The sequence below is a fragment of the Podarcis melisellensis genome (genome assembly GCF_964234715.1).
Source record: "Podarcis melisellensis genome assembly, chromosome: 9".
Taxonomy (NCBI): domain Eukaryota; kingdom Metazoa; phylum Chordata; class Lepidosauria; order Squamata; family Lacertidae; genus Podarcis; species Podarcis melisellensis.
The window spans coordinates 3,007,221-3,022,498 of record NC_138541.1 but is presented as its reverse complement, the minus strand read 5'-3'; the positions used below and the strand labels follow the sequence as shown (position 1 = coordinate 3,022,498).

The 15,278-nt window shown below is 43.2% G+C and overlaps 2 protein-coding genes across 7 annotated transcripts in view; both read left to right on the top strand.

The window, feature by feature from the left end:
* The window catches only part of LOC309377677 (C-type lectin domain family 4 member G-like), a 69,740-nt gene that overhangs the window by 9,715 nt on the left and 44,747 nt on the right, over positions 1 to 15,278 (top strand). For 2 of the 6 annotated variants that reach the window (XM_081925293.1, XM_081925290.1), the window contains exon 1: positions 12,464 to 12,751. The exons of 2 other annotated variants lie outside the window; for them this stretch is intronic. The gene's annotated coding sequence lies outside the window, so the exon portion shown is untranslated. Of the gene's footprint in view, positions 1 to 12,355; positions 12,752 to 15,278 lie in introns of those variants that run through there. 2 more of the 6 variants (XM_081925298.1, XM_081925295.1) reach the window with 2 other exon arrangements.
* LOC309377673 (uncharacterized protein) overlaps positions 1 to 15,278 on the top strand; it is a 63,048-nt gene that overhangs the window by 35,938 nt on the left and 11,832 nt on the right. Inside the window, exon 7 of the mRNA XM_081925286.1 lies at positions 144 to 230. Coding sequence (XP_081781412.1) covers positions 144 to 230 — 87 coding nt within the window. The remainder of the gene's footprint in view (positions 1 to 143; positions 231 to 15,278) is intronic.

The window sequence follows — 15,278 nt, the reverse complement described above, 5'->3', positions numbered from 1 at the left end:
TCCTCATATTCATAAGAACCCCATCCTGGATGTCTGCTTCGTGTTTCACGCTAGAGTGTTTTTAAATGTTTGAAAATGGTTTATTAATATTTGCAGATTGTTATTTCAGATACTCCTGCCTTAAACTGTTTCAAATCTTTTAGACTTCCAAATACTCGCTGTAGCTCAAAACATATCAGAGGAAATGGTGTATTATGCCAACATAAATGATCGACTGCAAAAAGAAATTGGTAAGATACCCTACAATGCTGAAGAATTGTAGTACAGTGGGAATCTGCCCTGATTCTGCCCCAGCTGAAAGCCCCTCCTCTAGCTGAATACTCTTAGAGCCAGAGCAGAGAGCTGCTCTCCTTTGCATCCAGCCACCCTAGGGAAACATCAGATAGAGGGTCAGTTCTCTCTGACTCTCCTGACCTTTTGAATTGATTTAGTTCTATGAGAAGGAAAGAAAAGATTTTGCCATTCTTTGCTGTAAGAGAGACAATCAAAACAGGTCAGCTAAAAGACCTGTCCTTTATTATATTCCCCCATGAGAGAGTGATTCTTGAATAGCACTCCCGAGGCAACTTCTGCCAACTTGGTCAGAGAGACTGCTGGGCAGTGGGGTGGTTGGTGCAACAGCAAAATCTCTTTCCTGTTTCACAAGCCCTTCATCAGAAAGAAGCCATGAAGGCCACTCACATAATGATTTGGCCCATTAGCATGTGGGATAAAATACCTGTGGACCATCACAACCCTCATTCTACCCACAGGCCTCTTCTGGTGCCACCAGTGGTGTAGCGTGGGTTGTCAGCACCCGGGGCAAGGCAAGTAATTTGCGCCCCCTAACCCGTGGATTTGCGCCCCCCAACCCGTGGATTTGCGCCCCCTAACCCATGGATTTGTGCCACCTAACCCTAACCCCCAGATGTTGTGCCCGGTGCGGCCGCCCCCCCTGCACCCCCCACGCTACGCCATTGGGTGCCACAGCAAGTACACAGACCACAAAAGCTAGGTCATGATAGGGTCCTCCATTAATCTGCACAGGTTTCTAAGGTGGGCTCTCCTTTATTAAATACACCAAGAGAAAAGAGCACACCAAGATCTCAGACCAATGTACCGTATTTTTCGCTTTATAACACGCACCCGACCATAACACGCACGTGGTTTTTAGAGGAGGAAAATCCGTAGGCATGCCACCCGTAGGCATTCCCTCCATAACACGCACAGACATTTCCCCTTACTTTTTAGGAGGAAAAAAGTGAGTGTTATGGTGCAAAAAATACGGTAAGTTTCAATAGTGGGAGTGGTCCCTACTCACAAATCAATAGTCAATAGTAACAAAAACTAATCCATTCAAAAGTATGTATTCTGACAAGAATTACAAACTCCAATAGAAATTACAAACTCCAACAGAGATTACAAACTCAAACTCATAAAGATATGTATAACACAATTATTCGTTACAAATATTTTCTCCTTTTCATCCTGAGCTCTGCTGGATGGCACAATGGAGGAAACAATGCAAGCCTTCTTTGTAGCCTTCACTGCCACTTGGCAGGCTCAATGATCATCCCTCACAAGCAATCGAATGCATTCAACTGGATTTTTTCTCTAATTGAGTTCAAGCCATCTCCCAGCTTTTTTCTTCGCCCTAACCTCTGCAGTATACCAGGGGGCCAAACAGGCTGCATGAAGCGGGAGAGGGCGCTCAGGGCCAATCGTGTGGCACTCCCTCCCACCCGATGTTAAGGAAATAAACAACTATCTGACTTTCAGAAAACATCTGAATGTAACTTTGTTCAAGGAATTCTTTTATGATTTGTGTACAATTGTGTACAATTGTGTTTTAATTTGTTGGAAGTCTCCTAGAGTGGCTGGGGAAAACCCATTCAGAAGGGCAGCATATAAATAAAGTACCGTTGTTGTTGTTGTTGTTGTTGTTGTTGTTGTTGTTGTTGTTGAGCTCGGTGAAAGCTTGGCAGGAGAAGCAGTTAGATCAGCTGGAATATCCCCCAGAGCCATTGGAAGCCCATTGGATCCATCCTGCCATCTCGGACAGGGAGACAGCTAGGCAGCAAAGCGGGTGGAAAACCAGCAGAATCCCTCTTCTGTCCCAGTTGCCCAATGTCAGGAATACACACTCTAGATCCCCCCCCGCAACTGGACACTTAGCTTATATAGAGAAAGAGAATTTTGATAAACTACAGCTGCCCCCCTTCCCCAACCTTTAATTCTGCCCTGATGTTGCCCTAGGTTTCCAGGTGGAAACAAGTAGGTGAGGCCCCGGGGGTTCAGATAAGACCTGTGAGGGGACATACATCTTTTATCTATTCCCTCAAATAAAAGATTCTTGACTGCGCTCCCAACTATGCCCACCCAGGTATTTCCTGCATCATAAGGATGAATTAAAGAGTTAATGTTCTTATTTTAATCTTTCTGAGCTTCCCAGATGAATATATGTTATCATGTGGCCACAAAAATGAACTTAACAAAAATAATTGAAATCAACACAGAAATACAAGATTGTACCCCTTAAATTCCCTGTCTTGTTTTCTTTTTCTCTTCTTCCTCCATATCTGCTTGACTCAAAGACATCCTAACTAGAAACTTGAATGATGGTTGGGTTTTATATTCAAAGGCCTTCTATTTCTTTTCTCTTGAGCTACGCACATGGGTGGATTCCCAAAGAAAGTGTGAGAGGGAAGGCGCCAAACTCATTTCTATGCAAACAAAGGAAGAACAGGTGAGCATCAAAGCCGAGTATAGAAAAGACAGGGGATCTCCTTGAGTCAAAGGGTTCTTATCATTACTATCCATTTAAGAAGGTCCTATCCATCTCTATGCAGCCAAGACAGCAACTCCATCAGTCAAGCCAAGCGGTGGGTGGGGCAGGGAACAGCTGCTACCATCTAGGACTCAATGAGGTTTCTTAGAGCTGCTGAACTCTAATAGCCTGAAGCTGGCAGTCAGGAAGGAGGTCTGTGGCACAGTCATTTACAGTATCTGGAAATTTTAACTTTGTGTCAGAACTGGGACTCATATGTAGCCAGTCTCGGTGAGGGTAGGTGAAGTTACCCTTCACTACAATATTTCCTAATTTGGATGCTTCCTTGATTCCATCATCAGTATCATCCATCATCAGCATCATCATAATTTGGATCAGGGGCACAGTAGCACATCCTCAGTATTCGGCGTATGGGATCCAAGGTGTTTGGGTACCAAGGCATTTGAGAATGAAAGTACCACTGTATAGTTTTGATCACTGCTTCCCACAAAAATGTGTATTGGACCTTCAGTGGTGGCACCTGCTCCTTTATGCCTGTTGAATATCAGTAAAGGCAGTCTCCCAGAGAAAGGGACATTGTCTAGAAAGACTTTGTGAGAAGTGTTTTTCTCCTCATTCCTACTGATGATTTTCTGTTTTTCTTTCTCCCCACCCCCACCCTAGTATTTTATAAACGAGGAAGTAAAACTCCGTAAAATGGTTTTTTGGATTGGATTATTTCAAAAGACGGCAAGGACATGGACATGGCTGTCAGGTTCAAAGCCTGCAACCACGTAAGTTTTTGCAGCAAGATTTCTTAATGGCATGTGCTCCAAAAAAGTTGCAGATTATGTTTACATAATTAATTATTTCCTTCTCCAAATATATTTTGCCATGCAATTTTCTCTACTACCAAAGATCTACATATGTACTCCACATCATTGCCCAGATGAGCGACTGCTGCTTCTCACTAGGTTATTCTTCGTGCTTCTCCAACCTAGTGAATGGTTTGTTCTGATTAGCTCAACTTCAAAAGGATTTGCAGGAACCTAAAGCTGAGCAACACTGTCTTTAGGAAAATATTTATACAGTGGTACCTCTGGATGCGAATGGGATCTATTCCGGATCCCCATTCGCATCCTAAAGTGAACTCAACCCACATCTGTGCGTGCGGGTCACGATTTGCCACTTCCGCGAATGCGCATGATGTCATTTTTGAGTGTCTGCACATGCGCGAGCGGTGAAACCCGGAAGTAACGCACCACAACCCGGAAATGCTTAACCCGAAGCTGCTTCAACCCAAGGTATGACTGTACAGTTATCTGAACCAATCTGCACAGGGAGTTTGTGAGGAAGTAGACATCCAATCTTGATTGATCAGTGCTGGTCTTTCTTTTCTTTACAGGTACTGGAATTACTATGAGCCAAATAGACAACCAGACCATGACTGTGCTGCTATGTCCTTTGATTGCTACTATGACAGATGCTGGATGGCATTACAATGTGAGCGACGCATACAGTATATTTGTAAGAAGGTGCCTGATGATACTTGGCTCTAAGAAGACACTTTAAGATGAATGAAGCTGTATCCCATGATTTCTACCCAAAAGCAAAACCAAGAGATCACCGCATCCCACAGTTTTAATGCACAATCCACAATCTGCCATCTAGGTTATGGGACTCTCTGGCATCACCCCTCACGATCACCTTGAATAGAACTAATTCTGCAAGCTCAGACATAGATGGCTACAAAAATAGAGAATGGAAGGGTCCAATCATATCCTGTTTTCTGTTTAATGTATTTATTTGCAATGCATAGCAATATTTGTTTCCTTTTTTCTTTCTTTCTTTTTTTTAAACTTTTATTTTGCTTTAAACAGGTACATATAAATATAGACAACCAAAATTACAAAAGAAAATTCCTTAATAGTAATGAAAAAAAACTTTAAAAACTACAAAAAAATATCAAAGTACATGACACAGAACATAAGTAACTATGGAAAAGATAAAAGAAAAGAAAAAAGAAAAACAGAAAAAAAGAAAAAGGAAAAGGAAGATGAGCCAAAGCAGGAAAGCTCATCTATTGTACACTTCTGTCAAGCTCACAACAAATCATTATTCTTATCAATTATCTCTATCTGCATTCCAAGGAATCCCTCATCGTGGTATCAGGGAGCATTTCTCTATGCGGCATCATTCTAAACATAGCCAGATCTTTCTTGCTGAGCCCTTGTCCCCTAAATAATTATTTAAACATTCCCATTCTTCTTTCACCAATTTTTTAGGTTTATCTCTTATTGCATCTGTCAGCTTTGCGAGCTCCAAGTACTCGCACAATTTGACTACCCATTCCTCTTTAGTGGGTGTATTTTTATCTTTCCAGTGTTATGCCACTATAACCCTTGCTGCTGACGTTGCATACATAAATAGCCTAGTTTTGTTTTTGGGAATATTATCTGAAACCATTCCTAGTAAAAATTCTTCCAGTTTCTTGCTAAATGTAGTTTTTATCAATCTCTTTATCTCTTCATAAATCATGTTTCAAAATCTTTGTATCTCTAGACAGGACCACCACATATGGTAGTATGTTCCTATCTGTTCCTTACATCGCCAGCACTTGTTATTGTTTGATTTATTTATTTTTGCAAGTTTTACAGGGGTCAGGTACCACCTATAGTACATTTTCATAAGATTTTCCCTTATAAGGAAACAAGCCGTGAATTTTATATTTTTAGTCCACAATTCATTCCAAATATTGGGTTTGATCGTATGTCCCAGGTATGATCGTATGTCCCTCTCCCATTTTACTGTAATTTCTTTGATATCTTCCTCCTTTCTTTGCCAATTCAAAAGTAGTTTCTACATTTTAGAAAGTATCTTTTGATTATTATATAAAATATCCTCCAGATAGGATATTTTTTTGTCAAATCCTTTGGTTCTTTTATCCTTTTCAAGGGCGGCTTTTAGTTGATAGTACTGCAGCCAGGTCATTCCCTTCTGTTTCAATTCGCTTAGGCCCTTTAATTTCGGATCGCTACTTGTTTCCTCTACTAAATCCTTATATGTTAGCCAATCACTGTTCATATTTATCCTGTGAACCGACATAGATTCCATTGGTGACAGCTACCATGGTGTTTTGGTTACTACTGATTTTTTTACTCCTCTCCCATACTTCATATAATGCCCTTCTCACAATATGATTCAAAAATCCTTTGTGGGATTTAACCTTGTCATAGCCTATGTAGCCATGCCACCCATATACAATATCCCATCCCTCCAGATCTAGGACTTCCATGTTTTTAATTAATATCCAGTCCTTAATCCATGTCCAGCACGCTGCCTCAAAGTACAGTTTAAGGTCAGGGACCACAAAGCCTCCTTTTTCCTTCAACTATGTTAGTAGCTTAAATTTTATGCGTGGTTTTTCCCCTTGCCAAATAAACTTGGCAAGATCTTTCTGCCAATCCTTAAAACACTTTATGCCTCTAATTATAGGTATTGTTTGGAACATAAAAATCATCTTTGGCAATACCATCATTTTAACTGTGGATATTCTCCCCCACAGGGACAAATTCAATTTTCCCCAAGTCTCTAATTCTTTTTTTATTTCCTTCCACTTCTTCTCATAATTGACCTTATATAAGTTTATACTCTTATTGGTGATCCAAACCCCCAAATAATTTACCTTATTGGCTACCTTTAGACCTGTTGTATTTTCCAGTTCCTCTTGTTCCAACTTACGCAAAATTTTCGTTAATAATTTGGATTTTCCTTTATTCAGTTTGAACCCAGAGACCTTCCCAAATTCTTCCAGTTGTTGCAATATTTGTTTCCTTACTCTCTGTGTTTGATGCCCCATTTGCTACCTTACAAGGCACCTAAGGACATCCCTGCATGCCAGGCAATGAGAATGGGGGCCACCCAGTGTTTGGTGTCCCCTTCTAGCAGACTAATCACAAATACAACTTTGGTTTTATCACTGGGAAATTCCAGCACCCTTACTCTCATGTAGAGCTAACATTGGGCAACAAACACATTGAACTGCTCTCAATTTCTTCAGAACTTGGCAGGAGGCAAAACTGGGGTCCACACCAATGTGGGCATTCATTCAAGTTAACTCTTTATTCAAGAAGCCAAAACAGTGCATGCTTAGTGATCCCAGCACAGCTTCTGGGTCATGTGGCCAGCATGACTGAGCTGCTTCTGGCGAACCAGAGCAGTGCATGGAAACGCCGTTTACCTTCCCACCGGAATGGTACCTATTTATCTACTTGCACTTTGACGTACTTTCGAACTGCTAGGTTGGCAGGAGCAGGGACCGCCCAACGGGAGCTCACCCCGTCGCAAATTCCCCTACTCTTTCCTTTCAGGTTTTATTCATAACAATTAGGCTTTCCCTGTTTACTGCTATATAGGTTCCCTTACTGACAAGTGAAGGAAGGACAGATACTGAGAGAGGGGGGGAGAGAGAGAATCCCTGAGGGAGGGGGGAGAAGCAGTGTGTAGCAGGAATTTGATCCCTGTACACAGTGAGGCACAGCGTGAAGGAATGCAGCTGGCAAGCTTGGACAGTGAGACGATGAAAGGGGAGGAGGGAATAGGAGAAGTGGAATCTCCCTGTACTCGTCAATTCAATTGTTGTTGCTGTTTAGTCATTTAGTCGTGTCCGACTCTTCGTGACCGCATGGACCAGAGCACGCCAGGCACTCCTGTCTTCCACTGCCTCCCGCAGTTGGGTCAGACTCATGCTGGTAGCTTCAAGAACACTGTCCAACCATCTCGTCCTCTATTGTCCCCTTCTCCTTGTGCCCTCCATCTTTCCCAACATCAGGGTCTTTTCCAGGGAGTCTTCTCTTCTCATGAGGTGGCCAAAGTATTGGAGCCTCAGATTCAGGATCTGTCCTTCCAGTGAGCACTCAGGGCTGATTTCCTTCAGAATGGGTCGGTTTGATCTTCTTGCAGTCCATGGGACTCTCAAGAGTCTCCTCCAGCACCATAATTCAAAAGCATCAATTCTTCAGCCATCAGCCTTCTTTATGGTCCAGCTCTCACTTCCATACATCACTACTGGGAAAACCATAGCTTTTACTATACAGACCTTTCATGGCAAGGTGATGTCTCATCAATTCAATAAGAAAGCAGAAAAGTGTGCGCTTGGGAGAAAATAAAAATGGGGGTTTCCTTGTTGGGGACAGAAGAAGAGGGGCTTAGTTTTGGCAACTGAAACAGATAGTGAGGAATGGAATGCCGGAGCTCTGACCGGGGGCTTTTGTAATTGATCAATAAATCTGGAATAATCACCTGTTGGAAATCAAGTTGTGTGGGGGAGAGACATGAACCTGACATTTACAAACATTTCCTCCTTTTTTTGCCCAAGAGTCTCCCCTGAGTCTATTCTTCTTGTTTCCGGTTCTTCCACCATGTTATTATATTGATCCAATCTGGTACTGATGGACTTTGATATCTTAGCCATACTTTCCAAAAATTCTCTTCTGCCATAGTTTCAGCGTCTGAGCTCATCTCTCTGGCGGCCCTGCCACCCAACCTTCCATTGTTTTCAGAACAGCCAGTTTCTTCTATCAGTCCTGATTTGGTCCAAAGCCATTCAGTACAGTTTCGCCAGTAAACACCAGGGAGATCCAGTACTTTTCCAGGGGAAACGTATTAAAACCACTTGTCCACTTTTCCAAAATGTCTCAGAGTGGGGTACAAAGTCAGGATAGTTGCAATACTTGTTCATTAAAGTCTCAGTTGTGTTTGTTGAGCCAACTTCAAGCTTCTTTGTTCTTTTATTCCCTCCAGCAGAAAGTCTTATAATCCTCAGCAGAGCTCTTCATATATCTTAATTCAAGTCTCTTCTGCTTAGTTCCTCAACAGAAGTACCAAGTTAGATTCCAATTTATAATCCAATAGTGATAATATGTTATTGAGTAGATTTCAGTTGCTAAAAACTTTCCTTTCCACAATATTAAGCGCAAGGTTTGAAATGTTGGTGTTAGGGCTCCCTGATGCTCCCATGAGTCTGGCACCACCTTCCCATTTAGGTCTCTCAACACAGCATCGTAGCCACTTTTAGAATCCCCTGATATTGACAATCAGTGAAGAATGGGTTTTGGCGGCTCATCAGCAGGCATTTGTCTGTGAGTTTTAGTAAAATAATTTTTCCAACTTGCAACTTTCCCCCATGTAACATTAGAATTCAGTCTAATTAACTTAAATTTAATTATATTTCTTTCTTCAAACAAAACTGTAGAAGATGCAGAATTCTTCTTACCCTTTTATTTTAGCTTGAATATTTTTAGTTGAGAATAGCCTGCTGATGGTAGGCAGCTTGAGGCTTCGTCCCACAGAGTTGTGGTGCAGCTGAGAGTGCTCTCAACCGCTCCCCCCTCCACTTGCCCTTTCGCAGCGGTTTTTCCGGGGGTGGCGGTAGATTGGCGCTCCGACAGACTGTTCGACACACCACACACCCTAGTGGTGCTTTTTAGGGGGGCACAACTTGCCTTAGCACACTCCCCTCTAATATCTGTGAGGCTCGAGTCTGTCTGGAGTTCAGACTCGTGTTCCCTGTTCCATTGGCAGGAAACCGGAAGTGCTTTCATGCCATTCATGGTGGCAGGGGTGCCAACTTGAATAAAATATTGGGGGTGGAGCAGGTAAGCTCCACCCTGCATAACTGATCACAAGACAGTGCACACACATCATTTGAATGGCAATGCCCATCAAATATTTGACAGCTCCCCTCAAATATTTTATTGGGTGGGGGCCAAGGGACCTCTGCCCCTAGGAGTTGGCTCCTATGCAAAGTGGCCATCACCTGAGTTAAGTAACCAATTAGATTCTGCTGTTCTGAATCAGCTTGGTCTATGCTGAGGACTAGCACCCTAGGAGCCAAGCCGGGGACCTCTCCTGCTACGTCTTGCATGATTGATGGCTGGAATTGTTTGTGGTTGTTTCAATCTGTCCTGCATACCCAGCCAAGGAGAATAAAGAACGGATATCTTAATTATTTATTGAGAAAATGATATAATCTTGGTAGTATGTTTAGTTGGAATCTCCTTTCTTGTAACTTGAAGCCATGGATTTGGACTTCTGGGTGCTGTGTGAATGGTGGAGGGAGTGTAAGCCTGATCATTCTGACAGGCCCAATCTTCGCGAGAGGGTTAGGAGAAGCACTAAGGTGATGTGCTCCCCTAAAAAAAACCTAAAGTAATTTCTTTGGGCTTCTCGGGGCCCTGCAACCTGAAATGCGAGGTCTCTCGCTCCCCAGCTGCTTTGAAAGGAGCGGGGGGGGGGTGAGATCTGTTGAAAAAAACACCCGGGAAGGTCGCCACCTTCCCAAGACCGGGTGCCTCTCCGGTGGTCACTCTCTGGCTGTAAATCTCCCTCAGTCCAGAGAGACCGGTGATAAGTGACCCTTCCCTCCTGAGAGGAGCACACTCGTCTTTTGGCATCTCATTGCAGAAGAAAGAGTCAATCAGTAGCTCTAAACTACTTTATTTTACAGTCTTTATACAAAGAATCCATCAGCATGTCTGTGCTCTCTCAGCAGCAGCAGCACAGAACAGCATCACACACAGAAATGAAACTAAACTCCCAACAGTGCTGAGACTTCCTGTCTCAGCTCTCAGACACGCACATGATATAAACAACATGGTGCTATGTACTGGAGTAGCGCGGGTGGCTATAAACCCCAATAAGATCAAGTCGCCGGGCAAATTGGTTGCTCCAATGCAACCCAGTGAAGAAAAACCTCAAGTTCCAGCCAACAGCAGTTACTTCTCCAAAACCTGCAAAGCTGAAGAAATTCTTTGGATTATTATTTGAAGTAATTTGGATTGATCTGGCAACCTGATGGAATGTTAAAAATGTTAAAACTTTGAAGCCCGTGAACTTTTGAAGTGCTTTTGCCTGTTGCACAGCTTAGCAGAGTATAGCAGAGCATTGCAGCGTTTCTTAGGCAACACTGGAGATTTCCCAGGCAGGACAATGATCAGGAACAAAGCTGACTAGTAACTTGATTCTTGTAGTTTATTATATACAGCAGTAAACATACAAGCTATATACAAGTTACTATATACAACACGACTTCTTCACTCAGCAATTCCTCAGCACTAACCACACCACACTAACCCTTACTCTTCAACAACCAATGTCATAGGTCATGCTGCCTATATGAGGGACCTAAGCCAATCACTGAGCTGTTGCTGGGTCCTCTTATCTCTGTTGGGAAGTCCATTCCACCTTTTGCTGCAGATATGTGGGATTGTTATATGTCACATGTCTGTTTACATTCCAGCACAGATTGCTGGCGTGAGCGGAACTTCCTCTCTGTATTGCTTTTGTTTTTCAGTTTCTCTCCAAGAAGATGGCAAGGAGGGATGCCATGTTTTCTTTGTCCTGATTTATGTATAATAAATGCATAGTTTAGTATGCGTCCACGCCTCAAGCCTCTTCTGTTGCGCAGTTTACACTGCTGAGTAATGTGTGCTCAAGCCTGCAAGCTTGAGTCACTGATGAACATCAGAGGTGCAGAGGTCAATGGATGCAAAGCTGAGAGGGGAGATGCTCTAGCTGGGGCTGAGCCAGGTGGCTTTTCAGTCCCCCAATTCTGACAATCTCTAGGCAGATTCCTTTTGTGCTCTGTCTTCCCAGGCTGCTGTGGAGACACTAATTGCTCACTTGCCAAACTGCATGTAGACTATTGTCAGGGAATTGGAGGCAGAGAAGGGGGAGAGAATGTGGACTTATAGAGATCAGCCTCCATTACTGAGCAGCTGTACTTCCTCGGATGAGGAGGGTGACGAAAGGCTGTCAGGAAGCAATGAATCAGAGAGGGGGGAGCAGCTTCCGGGGCCCAGCCATCTTGTAACAGAGGAAGGAAGGGGGGTTGGTTCAGGAAGTGGCTATGCTGGAAAAAAGTGAAAGCTTCTCCAGTCGCTGCAACTGACTCACCATGATGCAGGGTGACACATCTTTCTTGATGGTAGAATTTCCTTACCGACCAGCACCAGTGCTGCAGTAACTCAATTTTTTAGTGCAAGTAGAAAGGAGGGTATTTTTAAAACATAAATAAATACGTACTTAAATTTATCTTTTTATTTCTACTTTATGCATGTCTATGATTTTTTTTAACTTTATGACGTTAAATGTGAAAACAATAAAATATATTGAAATTATTTTTAACTGGTGATTAATGAAATCCCTGAGGCTGATGCTGTGAGACAAAATAAATGTAGACCAAAAATGTTGAAATTTGACTGTTTCTGTTCCTTTTCTTTGTGCTTTAACTTTGCAAATGAAGATTTACACTAATGCTCTTTGCCATATTTCCTGGTGCAAGTGTTGAGATAGAAAGTTTTCCAATATTACTAGCAGAGTTTATGAGGAGTTAGGATTCTTCTGGGGGATATGCTTTGAAGGAATATGTACGAGGCCTAAATAATAAACAAAACTAATAACTTTTGGGGGAAAAGATAGGCTAACAAATCTGAAACCAACATTTCCCTGGGTTTATGCTTCATGTGGAATGCTGATTGGATATGATCAGCAGCCAATCAGGAAATGGTATAGCCTAAATGGGAGGAGTTCTGGAATGCCTGACATCACAAGGGAGGTGGTTCTTAGCCAGTGGAAGGATGAAAAATGCTTAAGAAGAAATTAGGGAAAAGATTGTTCCATGACAACATCAAGGTATCCAAACAGAAAGAGGTCTGATGGGTGGAACACTTTCCTTACAAGCTATGATATTTGCAGAGTCTCATTCCAGGGCCAAAAGGTCACTAAGAGGCTAAATGATAGGGAGCGTTTATAAACTACAGGTGGTCTTTCTCTTTTAAATACTAGACCTCAGGGTCATCCAATGAAACAGAGTGGTGGAACATTTGAGGGCTGTGTACAGGTGCTGTATTACCAGTTGTATCACTGTATTACTGGCTGTTTGGCCAATAGCAACCACCGGGCAAGCAAGAGGTCCTTTGGATTCCACTGGACGGAGACTCTTAGGTAGAGACAAACTTTTATTAATTGGTAAACATTAGCAAAGAAATTGATCAGCAACGTAGAATAGAGTCTAATATAAAGCCAACAGGAACTGGAATAAACTACAAAGCTAGCAACATAACCAATAATCAAAAGATCTTAGGCAACAATAATCATAATACAGATAGAATAGGTTCAGTTCTTCATGTCTCCCAAGCCGATGGAGATCTGGAAGGCTTATTTGGGACATTTCAGACTAGCAGAGGGTCATTCTCTTCACATTCTGAAATGGAGCATAGAACAATGTATCAAGATCTCCCTGTCTCCTTCAGCTGCTGGCCTTTATATAGACCATAGAGTAGGTCTCATGCCAAGCTGGTTACAGAAGTAATTCATGATGTAATTCCGTTCCCATCCTTTGATCTGACCTGGGAGTCGACACACGTGGGCGTGAGTCTTAATGTGCATTCTTTCTTTATATCCGCACTTTGGTCAAAGTAAGGTTACTTTCTTTGTTTGCAGACAACTGGTTCCTCCATCTAGCCCTCATGCAGTCAGGTGTCTGATAGCTGGCCAAGCCATGAAGTTGCTATCACTTCTTCTCAAATAGCCAGTTTCCTTATATTAAAGCTCCAGGTACGTTGCAAGCCAGGAGCACCACATTCTGTTTTATTCCCTGGCAATACAGGTGCCCACTCTGATTCATGGGCCCAGTTTGCGTGGACAGGCGGAGTCCCCAGGTCCTGAGCGCCCCCCCCCCGTCATGTGGAATAACGACTCAAGACAATGTGCTATGGGATTAAATTGGCCACAACCTTATTAAATTTCAAATGTGGGTAGACCTTGGCTCAGGCATTGGGTGTTCTCCCTCCCCAGTCCCCAGCCGGGGACCTAGGGAGCAATCAGGGTTATCCAGTGTTTGTGTGGGGGATGGGCCGACTCTGGAGAACATATGTTCAAGCAGAGATAGCCGCCCCCGTTATGCCGCCGCCGCAGGGGAGAGCAATGATGACTTTTCGGCGTACGGTCAAAGTCTCCCTTCAGAAACCCCTTTAATGGGGAACCCTGGTATCGCTGCTGCAAGAGGAAGATGAACAAAAGGATTCCGCCCAAGGCCTGATACTGCCAAAGTTGTGACATTTTGCTACGGGAAAGGCGAAACTTGCCAATGCAGGGAAATTCCTTTCCGGCCCTTTGACAGCAACCTTAACGTAGCAGCGCCCGCATACCTGTAAGAATAGTTAACCTGCAAAACCTGTGAAGAAAAGTTAACCTGCAAAGGCATTAACTGAGAGTGGGTAGGGTGGGAGAAACTCTGGAGCCAAGTGAGGATTCCCAGGTAAGATCCTCCCTCTATTGTGTGGGCAGGTAATCCCTCCCCCACCTGGCCTGATCTCCTTGGCAATGCTTCCCCCAGGTGGGATTGGACAACTGACTGGGGTAGGTGGAGACCTCCAGGTATCCCACCTGAGGGAAGGCAAAGCCAAGCCTATGCTGTTGGAGCCGCTCCAGATCTAGGGCTGCACGCGTCCACACAAAGGGCGCCCCCGTTTTATGCGGGGAGCGGTCATTATCAAACCAGATCCAGATCACGATCCAGAAAATACAAGTCTTTGAAAACCCATTTGCTAGCTTATATGGCTTCAAAACAAAATTAGACAACAGCCTTCTTCTGTCTTTCTTTAAGCTGCAGCGTCAGATGTCAGGCTGGGTCTTTGCAAAAAGAAAATGAAGTGGCACACTTGGAGAGCCTGTGTACACAGCTTCCCTCTGTTTCTTTTCCAGGTCCATCTCATGGTCTCCAAAGTCTTGCTAGACCCAATTGGATTTACATGCATCCAACTGAGACCAGATCTAGGACTCCATCTTTTCTGATGATCAGGAGGTAGTTATATAATTAAATGTATATACCTTTCCATCATGGGTTATGCACATGTGGCCCTCCAGATGTTACTAGTCTACAACTCCCGCCATCCCCAACCATTGACCATGATGCTGTGAGGGAGGGAGTTGGCACCCAGGAACATCTGAAGACCTCATAGATCCTACACGATCTATGAAATGGTGAACATCTGGCAATGTATTATGGGAAGCCACTTTCAGCCTGAGGGCTGGTATCTTGATGAAAACAGCTCTAGTTGCTGCTGTAAAAGGGACAAACACAACATTGAAAGGCATGTGGACCTTTAGGCATGGTATTTTGGCACAGTAAGTAATCCTGACATAAGCAGATAGCCTATAAATAAACACCAATAAATGTTGCAAAGCAAGATATTTCTTCTTAGCACACACCAGTAACTGAGATTTCAGCTGCAATATTAGCAGAACAAAAAAATACGCCATCTGATCTGATCAGCTGATCTAGTGTACACATCAACCCATTTCTTCCCCAAAGAAGATTGCCCCAAATTTGATTTACCCCGTAAAATAAATATAGAGTGAACATATGGATCAAACCCATAAGTGTTGTTTGCAAATGCTTCCTGAAGTCCTAGAAAGTAGATGTCCAGGAGCTTAGAGGAAATAGAATGCAAAATGAGAATGGGCTATA